The sequence below is a fragment of the Crinia signifera genome, chromosome 9 (assembly GCF_055691185.1).
Source record: "Crinia signifera chromosome 9, ASM5569118v1, whole genome shotgun sequence".
Lineage (NCBI taxonomy): Eukaryota > Metazoa > Chordata > Amphibia > Anura > Myobatrachidae > Crinia > Crinia signifera.
Genome location: NC_139225.1, coordinates 37592749 through 37605999, shown reverse-complemented (window position 1 = coordinate 37605999; position 13251 = coordinate 37592749). Strand labels below are relative to the sequence as shown.

The window sequence follows — 13251 nt, the reverse complement described above, 5'->3', positions numbered from 1 at the left end:
ACTAATGGTAGGCAGTCACAAGGTCTACAGGGGGGTCAAAAGGTAGACAGTCAAAAGGTGGACAGGGTTTAAAGGTCGGCACACAATAGGTCGACAGGGTCTAAAGGTCGACATGTAGACGCTGAGTGTAGTGAGGCACCGTGCCCGAAGCATGGCAAACGCAGCGGTACTTTTCGGTGTCCATGTCGACATGACATGTGCCGACAGGCGGTATTTCATGCCCTGCCATCCACTAGGGCAGGCCTCGCCAACCTGTGGCTCTCCAGATGTTGTCAAACTACAAATCCCATCATGCCTTGCCACAGTTTTGCTATAAGGGAGTGTTAAAACTGTGGCAAGGCATGCTGGGATTTGTAGTTTCACAACATCTGGAGAGCCACAGGTTGGCCTGTCCTGCACTAGGGCATGGTGGGAGCATAAAATAGTGTGCCAAGCCATGCGAGGGGACGTGGTGCTACGTTTTAGTGTTTATGTTGACTGTGTCGACATTCGGGTAAAAAAAAAACAGCCATGTTGACTTTTTCAATGTTGACCTTACCCATGTCGACTTAATGACCCTGTTGACCTCACCCATGTCGACCTTTAGTCATGTCGACCTATTTGCTGGTGACCTAATGATCCATAATAATAATAATAATTGTAAGTACATTTAAAACACAAATGTATAGATTTTCTGCCAGATCACAGTCTGAGATTATGGGCAGTGGTTTCTCAACGTTTTTGAAGAAGATGCCATTCTGTGTATTCAAATATTTTCCTTATTTCTATTTGTATATTATCAGGCAACATTTCGATAAAGTCTAATTACTCCCTTTTCAATATATGTTAAAGATGAGTATTAAAATATAACATTTTAATAATAGGATCTTCTAATTTAGAGGGTACATGAGTTATCCAAAGATATATTATGACTTTTTTGGCAGCAGTAACTAGTAGAATGAGAAAAACACTTGTCCTGTAGAGTCCAAATTCCAATTTTGGAAGTCTGCAATCAATAAAGCCAGTGGGTCCTGGGAGACTTGGTATAGGAAACCATATATTATAAAAGATATACGCTCTATGTAATAAGAATTTCTTGTAAGGGACCAGGTTGTGGAATGTGTGTTGTGGTGTCAAAGTGGGTGTAGTTGGTAACTAGTTATGGTACTTGTGTAGTTTCAAGGCGCCCGATATATATCGGATGCGATATCGGTATACCTGTTCATAACCCCACTATCCACTACGCATGGAGTTGATTTTATATAGTGTGGCGAGCGCAGTAAACCGCGTCCCCTCGCGGGGCTTGCTACGCTCGCCACACTATATAAAATCAACTCCATGCGTAGTGGATAGTGGGGTTATGAACAGGTAAAAAATCACGGTACTTGTTACCTAGAACGGCGCCCACGATTTTGATCCTAGGCATCACAAGGTAAAAAATCGCGTTGTCGCATTGCATGCGGCCAAAAAATCGCAATGCGATGCGACCGACGCGATTACCGTGATTTTACATAGGGAACAATGTTAAATGGCCCAATTGACCCGATTTCACATAGGGAACAATGTTAAATGGCCCACAGACCCCAAATAGCCACCCTGAAGTGTGAAATGGCCCCCCCAATTGTTAACGCCACCCCACGATCAACGTCAACCCGAAGCGTGGCGAGCGTAGCGAGTCCGCAAGGGGCGGCGGTACGCATCCTCCGACCTTTTCATACCCCCACTATCCACGTCGGCGTGGAGTTGAGAATAGAAAGTGTGGCGAGCGCAGCGAGCCACTGAGCCCGAAGCGTGGCAAGCGGACGCGGATACCTTCACAGGTATCCGCGTCCCCTCGCGGGCTTCACAGGTATCCGCGTCCCCTCGCGGGGCTTGCTGCGCTCGCCACGCTTCAGGCTCGGTGGCTCGCTGCGCTCGCCACACTTTCTATTCTCAACTCCACGCCAACGTGGATAGTGGGGGTATGAAAAGGTCGGAGGACGCGTACCACCGCCCCCTCGCGGGCTCGCTGCGCTCACCACGCTTCGGGTTGACGTTGATCGTGGGGTGGCGTTAACAATTGGGGGGGCCATTTCACACTTCAGGGTGGCTATTTGGGGTCTGTGGGCCATTTAACATTGTTCCCTATGTGAAATCGGGTCAATTGGGCCATTTAACATTGTTCCCTATGTAAATCGCGTCGGTCGCATCGCATGCGTTATTTTGGCCACATGCGATGGGACAGACGCGATTTACCTTTTACCATTCATTTCTATGTGAAATCGCGGGCATCGGTCACATCGCATGCCATTATAATGGCATGCGATGTACATGCGATGCCCGCGATGGGCGCCGTCCTAGGTAACAAGTACCAAAATCACTTTGGATTGCAACGATATATCGGCCGATATCGCATCCGATATATCTGGCGCCGTGAAACTACACAAGTACCCTAGTTACTTGGTAACATAGGAATATCTTTTTGCCATAACAATAATATGGATGTCCCTATTTCCTTAGAGTGAGGTTTGAGAAGCGGTTAATATAAGTATCTTGTCCTAGAAGTGTTTTTTGTTTTTTTTCTTCAACTATGGACAGCAGAGACATGAGGAAATCTGAAGTCCCAGGAATAAACACATTTCTACAAAATGTATTGTCTGAAAATAGGCGTAATAGAAATCAGACCACACTTTTCTTGAAGAGCCATAAAAGAGAGTAGTCCACTGCCTGGCTCGATGACATTGGCAGTGGTGCGTATGCCAAATCTTTCTTGAAGAGAAGTCAATTGGAGTAGTCTGTGGACTGGGTCAAAGACTGTAGCGGTTGTGCATGTATGCCTTTTGGTTTGAGTAATTCTCCAGTCCAGGCAGGAACAAGGGGTTATGCCAAAGAGGAATCCTTTTCCAGTATCTCAGGTCTCTGTTTAATTTCTTAGTAATAGCCTACAATGCTAGGTATGGAAGGTAAGATACTAGCTAAAAGGTATTAGGTATTTTAGATTTGCACCTGGAGAGTAAGATACACAACAGGCACAGTCTAATGCATAAATCGATATTTGAGATGGGTGGAGATATTCGTATATCTTGTAATTGTGTCAGGTATAAGGTACTTGGACCCAGTGGCATCAATTCTGACTTGGTAATATTGATCTTACATCCCAAAAGAAGCCCAAATTGTGATATGATTTCTAGAACTACTGGAAGGGATGAGCTTGGCTCCGTTAACTGCAGAAAAGATGTATGAGGACCTATCTGTACACCCCAATGAGACGGGCCACTACACCTAATATTCCTTGCCCTCGCACCTAGACTGAGCTTGGATGCCTTGATCTCTGCCATGATCTGTTGATTGGATCACTGAAAGGAGGTTTAACACTGGTTCAAGCCTACCGGTGAGTCTTCTTTCTTGCAGCTCTTGGAGATGACATTCCCCAAGCGCTGATGAGCCAGCTTTCCCTGTTCTTTTAGCATGACCAGATTGCTCATTTATACTGCATTATTATCAAGGTCCTTCCTGGTTTTGCTCCTGGTAACACGACCCAGGTTATTGTCCCGCCAATTACTAGTTTATAAGTTTGGTTGGAATTGAGTCATAGAAGATACCACTGTTGCCATATTGTGAGAGTACCCTACACACAAAGCAGCCAATCGTAAGTTAGGATTATTTTTCTGAACTGCCCTAGTATAATATCAGGGAGCATATGATTGGCCACTGTAGGCATTGCAATGGTTTTCCGTTTATCATTGCAACAGGAACATCAGTCCTGTCAGGTTTGTTACCAGGGCTATACATTGCAGCGATGGCTCATAACATTTCTCATCGCTCTACTTTCTGCTCAGACTCCTTTAACACTAGAACATTTCTAGAATCATTTACAGTGCCAGCTCTTTTTCATTGAATGCCCGTAGCTGCTGTAGAAGCAGGAGCTGACTGGGGCATAATATAGAGAGACAGACATGCATACATACATAGATACATACATGTACAAAGCAACTTTACTTTCCTGGCCTTTACTTTTGGGGTTTTTTTTTGCGCAAACTGAATTTTTAGTCATAAAAGAGACAGAATGGAATAGAATATAAACACTGGCATGTAGTATCTTGATTACAACATTACTTTTGTGTCAGGAATAACATAAAATAAAATAACATAAATAAAATCACGAGATGAAAGAGAAGAAAGAAACGAGGGGAGGATATAGTAAAGGAGAGGTAGATAGAGAAAAAGAAAGAATATAGGGATTCATTGCTGTGGTTTTAGGATGCTGAGTCAGACTGACCTTGACGTTTATGCACATCTATAAAGGAAGTGAGCTAGATATGGGAGCACACATGTTCTCCACAGTGCAGCAGCCATCTTGTAGGCTAGATTTTCAGTAATGTAAGAGAAGTGAGCTAGACATGAGAGCGCACATGTTCCTCACAGTGCGGCAGCCATCTTGTAGGTTAGACTGCAAGTGATGTGTGCGAATGGGGCTACTGTATACATGAGAGCGCACATGTTAGTCACAGTGCGGCAGCCATCTTGTAGGCTAGATTGTCAGTAATGTTAGAGAACTGAGCTAGGCATGAGAGCGCACATGTTCCTCACAGTGCAGCAGCCATCTTGTAGGCTAGATTGTCAGTAATGTAAGAGAAGTGAGCTAGGCATGAGAGCGCACATGTTCCTCACAGTGCAGCAGCCATCTTGTAGGCTAGACTGTCAGTAATGTAAGAGAAGTGAGCTAGATATGAAAGCACACGTTCTTCACAGTGCGGCAGCCATCTTGTAGGTTAGACTACCAATAATGTGTGAGAATTGTGCTAGACATGAGAGAGCACATATTCCTCACAGTGCAGCATCCATCTTGTAGGTTAGAATGCCAGTAATGTGTGAGAGGTGAATTAGACACGAGAGCACATATGTACTTCCCACACTGCGACAGTCATATTGTGGAGGAATGAAGGCCATTTCTTCAGTAAGAACCAGCACCTCCGTGACATCAGTAGTTCCTAGTGAGGTGACAAAATGGCTGCCTCCACTCTGTTTGCGCGAGTGGTGATCTTTAGAAGTTGAGCACGTGTCAGAATTTCCCTAAATGTTTCCTGACCCACTTAACGCACATCCTACTTTTAGCCAAGGAATTTCAGTCCTTTGTTCTAGGGCTAAACACATGCCCTGAAATTGTGTTTTTGTTTTCTGCATTTGTGTGCTTGTGTGGAATCTGGAAATGAATCATCAGAAGTGTATCCTTGTTCCCGCTGAAGGGATCTTTTATGTAATCCAGCATACTTGTGTGACTTGTCACCTCTGTTTGCTACATAATGCATAGTGTGGATGATCTGTAAGACAGCAGCGTTGACTATTTTGGCGGACTTCCAGGCAAGGCATATATATGTGCAATAGTAAGAAGTAGCATAATCAGGGGGAGGCACCGGAAATAGTACTCATCCAAAGTGGACATGAAAACCAGCAGTGCTCCCACCCAAAATAGTCACCAACAGCTGTTTCGGTGCTAGGACAGCACCTTTATCATGGGCCTAGCTGTCCTAGCACTGAAGCATTTCCTCTACTTCTGTTACTCATCATTCAATTAAATTATTATTTTTTCCCGAAAACCCTGTATTTTGAAGCATTTGCCCCCAAAAATATATTATATTTCAGGCTTTAAATCAGTTTCAAGAGGGTTATAATTCTTCAACAAATCATGTTGGAAATATAAATATGAATCACAGCAACCAATAATATGAGCTCTTGTCGTACTCCTGTTCACTTGAATGTAGTTCCCACCAATACAACAATAAGAGCCATGTTCTTTTGCAGATCCAAGCACTGTTCTATGATATAGGCGCACTTCTTCATCTGAGATCTGGAACCACACTGGTCCACGTTTTCCAAATCACCTAGCTGCTGCACCGCTGTAGTGATTACTAACGATCACATGATCAAACATGCGGCATTCATTCCTACTACAGATCCACAGGTGGCATGAGACACATGAACTGATGGTAGATCTTTAGGACAGGTTGGGCCACCCCTGCTGCAATACAGGAAGCTGTAGTACAGGAACATCTTATATGAGATGGGGTAGATTTAGCACCAGCACATTACTAGTGGATTTCAGCTGTTTCCCTGAGTTGTTTTCTTGTGGAAAGATCTGTACATGCATACTTTAGGAATGTGGTGTATAAAACAAATATTTCCATTTAAAGCCATATCTAAATGACAGATACTTCAACCCGTTGGGGAATCTGTAGCTGTTGCTCTGTGCTTTGTAAGTTTTAGGGATACTGCATTAGTCCAGTGTCAAGGTAGCACATGCCAAAAAATGAAATGAATAATTACATGGTGATCCTTCCATTGTTGGTGCACAATATGAAAACATGGTGGTTTTTTATTATGCTGGGTGTACACTAGGATGAAAGTACAGCCGTCTACCGGATCCTCCGGCCTATTTGGTAGTCGGTTAGTGCATGCACTCTTACCAATTGTTGGCTCAGTGTGTCAAGCCAGATTAACGTGTGCCCGCTCAGTTGCGCCGGCACACTCTACAGCAGGGGAGGGTGGCTGTCTGCCCATACACATATCCACGGACATATTACTAGTCTATAAACAGAAAGAATAGAGGGTTTTTTTCTTGAGAGGGGGAAACCCACACATATTACTAGTCTATGCCCGCTGGCGCGCCCGTGATATATTGGCTGCTCGCTTGAACATCCTCTATATATCGGTCGGTGTGTACTCTGCTTTATGCGAGTTTATGTTTGCAGCTATTTAGACAGAGCTACAGTTTTTAGTTAATTGTTTCCCAGTCCTCACAAGTAAATTGATATGCTGCCTGTGGATCTTTTAAAATGTGTCAGCCTGTCTACCACCAATTAGGAGATCTGCAATACATGCACTGCTAGGGGTCTCTGAGGACTGGATTTAGGAAATCTTTAACCCCTTTTACACTGAGCAGCAAGTTACCGGGTTGACCCTTTTCCACTGAAGGAAATACCCGTGTACTTTGCTGCTTGTGTAAAAGGGGGGTCAGACTGCACCCGGCAAAAATGAATTGGCTCTCAAAATGCCAGGTAGTTGCTGGTTGGCATGTTTAAAAGTTGTAGTTGGTAATGATGAGTTTAAAGGTGCGTACACACTGGGTGATTTTTTTTAAACGATATTTTGGCCCTTCTGAGCAATATAGTTTAAATGATTGCCCAGTATGTGGGTGGGGGCAAACAATGCGCATTCCCACAGATCGTTAATAACTCTTTCCCCCGCCCCCTCCTCCTTTGCTTTGTGAATGCATGCAGCTCAATTTGACACCTCTTTAAACAACTGCATGCTCAGCAAGGGGACTCGAAGATTTAACTGAACGATGTCAATTATGGTATTTTTCAGTGTTTAGCGCTATATCATTCACCGGCGGAACCAACAATACCGTTAATGATATCGCCAGTGCCATGAATCGCCCTGTGTGTACCTTAAGATTGAGTAAAAATAAAAATGTTCAGCTACAGCAGGCATGTGAAACCTGAAGCCCTCCAGCTATTGTGAAACTACACATTCCAGCATGCCTTGCAATAGTTTTAGCATTCCCTAATAGCAATACTATGGCAAGGCATGCTGGGATGTGTAGTTTCACAACAGCTGTAGGGCCGCAGGTTGGACATGCCTGAGCTACAGCAAGCCTGGCCAACCTTTGGCCCTCCAGCTGTTGTGTAACTACGCATCCCAGCATGACCTGCCACAGCTTTAGCAATCCATACTAACAAAACTGATGCAGGGCATGCTGGGACTTGGAGTTTTGCAAAAGCTGGAGAGCCACAGGTTGCCCAGGCCTGAGCCACAGTGTGAAATTCTGCAGGTAACCACAACCTCCATGAGTGCACACTCAAGATTCCATTGTGGAGTGTGTGTGTTAGGGGGGGGGGGGGGGGGGAGGGGGTGTAAATATTAGTAATGCTTGCAAACAATCGTGGCTCTGGTGTTTTTAATAAAGGGGACTTATTGGCACATTCATGTTAAATTACATGTAAAAGGTAATAACCATAATAAAACTGAAAAATTCCTGCTATGTCAGTGTTCAGATGTCCAATTAAAAGGCTCTTGTACATTTACAGGGTTATTTATCTTTAAAAATGATAGGGTTAGGGTGCCTTGCATTCCGACTCCATGACTCCAGCTCTCTGCAGTCTGGATGATGATATTATGTACAAGTTATGCATCCAGTTTCCATGTCCTGTAGTGGTTGGGTGTTTTTTAAAATCTGTCCATTTCTGCTGGTTATATTACTACACTGTGTGGGAGGCGCTTTTAAGTACGGGTTTATCATATCTAGGGGGAAATTTACTAAGATGTGAGTTGTATTTCACATCTTAGTGAACCAATTAGAAACTAAAGGCCCATACACACTTGTAGATTTTAATTTCAAAAGACTTTGCCAAAATCTCTGATAGATATATCTGTCACCAAAGTAGTGCATACACACTGAGCTATTTTCCCCAAAGAGCAAAAGATTTTCAGGAGGCGAAAGACTTTGCTGAAAATCTTTCATTATAAGGCTATTTACATAATAGGCGGGGTTTGAATTCCAAAGTTGTGGGAGCAGGGTCCATTTTATTCAGTGCATTTCTGTCCCCCCCCCTCCCCCCGGACTTGGCGGCCACATCAAGCTCCCCCCTCCCTCGGACTCGGCCCCCGCAGGGGCCTCTTCACACCCCCCACCCCCGGACTTGGTGGCGGCCACTGCATCACCTCTCCCCCCTCCCCCCGGTGAGCAGCGAGGCCACCACTCCCCCGCCTGGGGCGCTGCGGTGCGTGGCACAGCCCTGGGTAAACGCCACCCCATGCCGCACCGCCAGGGTGAAATCCCACCCACCTGCACGGCTGCGATTTCATTTGCTGCCGTGCACATAGGTAGAAACAAAATATACATTGGTGGGCAGGGGTGCCAGTTATATATACATTGCTGGCATGTGCCAGCAATGTATACATTACTGGCTAATACATAACGTTGGTGGGCAGTGGCTGTGTCTATACTCAGCAGGGAGGAGGAGGGAGCGGCCAGTCAGCCGGGGGGGGTGGGGCGACCTGTCAGATGTGTGCCATGTCCGGGGCGTCCTGTCAGATGCCTGCTCTCCGTGCAGCAGTTTGAGCCAGAGCAGACAGCGTTGGAGCGGGCCGGGTGAGTATTAGAGGGAGGGAGCGGGGCGGACGAGCGGGGCGGCGCTGGTGAGTATGGAGCAGGGGGAGGGAGGGAGTGTGCAGGGCGGTCACCTGGGCTGAAAGTCTCTTATCTTTCAGCCCGGCGGCCGTACACACCTAGCGATGATGGCTGAAAAACCAGCCATCATCGCTAGATGTGCTGGTAAAACCAGCAGACTGCCCACCTCGCTAGCGATGATGCGGGAGCGCGCATCATCGCTAGTCGGCAATCTCTGGGGTATACACACTGGGTGATTTTCAGCTGAAAATCGTCAAGTGTGTATGGGCCTTTATTCTCATTTTTGTAGCACCTTCTAGAAGATAATAGATAGTATCTGATTGGTTGCCCATAGCAACATCCCATGTGAAATACAACTCATATCTTAGTAAATTACCACCCTAGTGTTTAAAAATGATCAGGGGTATTCTTATGCCCTTGTTGAGATCTTTTAATTAACATACACGCGTTATCCTTCTGGTTCACAATAAAAAAAAATCACAATTTAATAAAAACAATCCAAGTTTTACAATTATTTCTATTAAAAGCATTTTATTTCTTATAGCAATACACTTTATCAAGATTTCATATTAATGGATTCATATATCCGACGCATTTCGTCTTAGACATGAATACATATCTTATTCGTGTATAAGCAATTTTAGATGTGTATACATCAATACAAAGATATATTTAATGTGTTTTGAAAAACAGTTATAAAAATATATATATATATATATATATATATATATATATATATATATATTCCTTTAAATGAACCTACTGTTGTTGTCCCTCTAAATGTGAGAGAGTGGGTAGCTCAAATATCTTTTTGCACAACTCTTACTATAATGCCGTCGGGCCCGTTCTGCCGATAACGGCCGTGTATTGTGGTGATCCAGGCCGCAGATCGACAATCCACGGCCGTTTTCGCGGCCACGCCCTCTTTGCGCCCATCGGCAGGCGGAACATTGAATCCCATCTGTTGTTATGCGGTCGATCTGACCACAAACGGGCCAGGATCACGGCTGTCGGCGGGGATCGACAGCCATGATCCCAGATTGCATACCCCTTCTTTGTGTGCCGAGGGAATATGTCAGAATAGGTGTAAAAATGGCCAAGCAAACCTTTTTATTCATCATAATAATCTGTAATGTTTACCTTATATAGGAAATAGAATCTTTTTTTAAATATTTTTTACTTGAATTTATATAACAAATTCTCCCCATGCATTATTGCGAAGGCACCCCACCTGTTGGCAGCATTTTCTCAGGATCTATCTGCCTCACATCTACCTTACTTCAGTCTACATCTGCCTACTTTCTATATAAACTTACTTTAAATCTATCTCATCTCTATATCTCTCTGATATTTATTGATCTACCTCATATTTATGCATCTTATATCTATCTAAGGGCAATATTATATGGGCCAAGTTGTTTTTATCTGTCGTGAAATTCCATGTTTCCTTTCGTGTAAAGACACTTGTGTTCTGTTTAGAATGCTTCGAAGATGAAAATGTTCCATGTGTTTAGTAAATACAATCTCTTTTTCCTCTTGTCTGCAGGAAACCAGAAAAGGGGATACAGTATTTAATTGAGAGGGGATTCCTATCCGATACTCCTGTGGGGGTAGCACATTTCATCCTTGAACGGAAAGGCCTGAGCCGACAGATGATTGGAGAGTTCCTGGGAAACCGCCAGAAACAATTTAATCGGGATGTTTTAGAGTAAGTGACCTCAACACGGCTCTACATGAAAGAGATACTAATTTTATTGTCTCCGATAAGTGTACTGTATAGTGAGGAGTCCTGCCACCTTGTATGTGTGATACGTGTACTCTATAGTGAGAGATCCTGCCACCGTGTCTGTGTGATACGTGTACTCTATAGTAAGAGATCCTGCCACCGTGTCTGTGTGATACATGTACTCTATAGTGAGAGATCCTGCCACCATGTCTGTGTGATACGTGTACTCTATAGTGAGAGATCCTGCCACTGTGTCTGTGTGATACGTGTGCTCTATAGTGAGGAGTCCTGCCACCGTGTCTGTGTGATACGTGTACTCTATAGTGAGAGATCCTGCCACCGTGTCTGTGTGATACGTGTACTCTATATAGTGAGAGATCCTGCCACCGTGTCTGTGTGATACGTGTACTGTATAGTGAGGAGTCCTGCCACCGTGTCTGTGTGATACGTGTACTCTATAGTGAGAGATCCTTTCACCGTGTCTGTGTGATACGTGTACTCTATAGTGAGAGATCCTGCCACTGTGTCTGTGTGATACGTGTACTCTATAGTGAGGGATCCTGCCACTGTGTCTGCGTGATACATGTACTCTATAGTGAGGAGTCCTACCACCGTGTCTGCGTGATACATGTACTCTATAGTGAGGAGTCCTGCCACCGTGTCTGTGTGATACATGTACTCTATAGTGAGGAGTCCTGCCACCGTGTCTGTGTGATACATGTACTCTATAGTGAGGAGTCCTGCCACCGTGTCTGTGTGATACGTGTACTCTATAGTGAGGAGTCCTGCCACCGTGTCTGTGTGATACATGTACTCTATAGTGAGGAGTCCTGCCACTCTGTCTCTGTGATCTAAAGGTACTCTATAGGAAGGAGTACCGCCCTCATGTCTGTAATGAAGGTGTACTCCTATAGTGAGGAGTCCTGTGTGGGTGTGGTATGCGGCTCCAGCAGTTGGGATTTCCGACCTCCAGTACCTCCAGACAGGAGGACGAGTGCAGAGAAGCCCCTTGCAGGCTTGCTGCGCTCGCCACAGGTTCTATTCCCCCCTTTGTGGGGGCCACGGACCCCCATGAGGGAGAATAGCCCTTTTCAGTTGAGATCCTAACTGACGTACATTTTTCAGTCAGGATCCTGATGTCGGTGTACTTCGTCGGAATTCCGACTTTCGGGACATCATCTGGCACCCTACTGTGTGAGGAAGGCAGGTTTAGGGATGTGTGTGTATAGGAGAATTTTAGTGAGGAAATCCTGTGTTTCAGAAGCATAATGTGCTAGAAAGAGCTGGAATGAAGATCATTGACATCTTGTGTGAGAGGATCAGGATGAGCTGGAGGCCTGCCATTTTGTGGGAGACCAGCATGTGCCAAAATATTGGATGTTGCCATCTTTTCTGTAAAGGATAAAGATGTCTTTTAAATAGAGAATCCTGTGATGTACTGATCACGATAGTTATAGTGTTGTCCATCTTGTGGGAGAGGGAACACAACATTGTCCATAATGTTAATGTTTTCTGAGGGTAGTAAATACTGTATCCTAACTAGTAAAATACATAGTATAGTGTTCATTCTAGCACTCGCCATCTTTGAAAACCCATGCAGTTCCTCTTCCTTGCCTGGGGTGTCGCTGTCTGCTGTAGTTCTTCTAGCACAGTGTGGTCTGTATATCAGCACTGATATGCAACCAGACCTGTGCTAGAAACACCACAGCATACAGCGACACCCCAGGCAGGGAACAGGAACTGCATGGGTATTCAAAGATGGCGGGTGCTAGAATGAACACTAGTATAGTACACAATCCACCATCTGACTGTATGCAGTTTGTCATGTCTCTGTTAGTGCCATATTACATCGCTGTGCCAGATTCACATCTCCCAAGCTATTACATCTGGGTGATATGATCACTTGAAAATGTCACAGCATCGTTTAGATCAGGGGTTCTCAAACTCAGTCCTCAGGCAGACAGTTCACGATTTTCAGGGCACCCGGCAGGTGCACAGGTGCATTCATTGACTTACTTTAAAAGATCCACAGGTGAAGCTAATTATTTCACTTGTGATTCTTTGAGGAGACCTGCAAAACATGTACTGTGTGGGGTCCTGAGGACCAAGTTTGAGAACCTGTGTTTTAGATCACAAATGAATAAAAACACAGGTGTTCACTGTGTGCATTGATTTGTATAGAACCAATTAGATTGTCCTCAACTTACGGACTACTGCAGTCTATAGTACTACCTTTTTCCCCTCACATAGTTTCTTGATTGGCTGTAATGGTCACTTCCCTGATTGGCTGTAACAGTAACTTCCCTGATAGGCTGTAATGGGCAGTTCCCTGATTGGCTGTAACTTGCCATTCTGGACGGGTGAAAATCCCAATGAC

At 44.7% G+C, this 13251-nt stretch overlaps 1 protein-coding gene across 8 annotated transcripts in view; it reads left to right on the top strand.

Annotated features, from left to right (window-relative positions):
• The window catches only part of IQSEC2 (IQ motif and Sec7 domain ArfGEF 2), a 188653-nt gene that overhangs the window by 159216 nt on the left and 16186 nt on the right, over positions 1 to 13251 (top strand). For all 8 annotated transcript variants that reach the window (XM_083158839.1, XM_083158841.1, XM_083158840.1 and 5 more), the window contains one exon: positions 10695 to 10856. In XM_083158839.1, coding sequence (XP_083014965.1) covers positions 10695 to 10856 — 162 coding nt within the window. The remainder of the gene's footprint in view (positions 1 to 10694; positions 10857 to 13251) is intronic.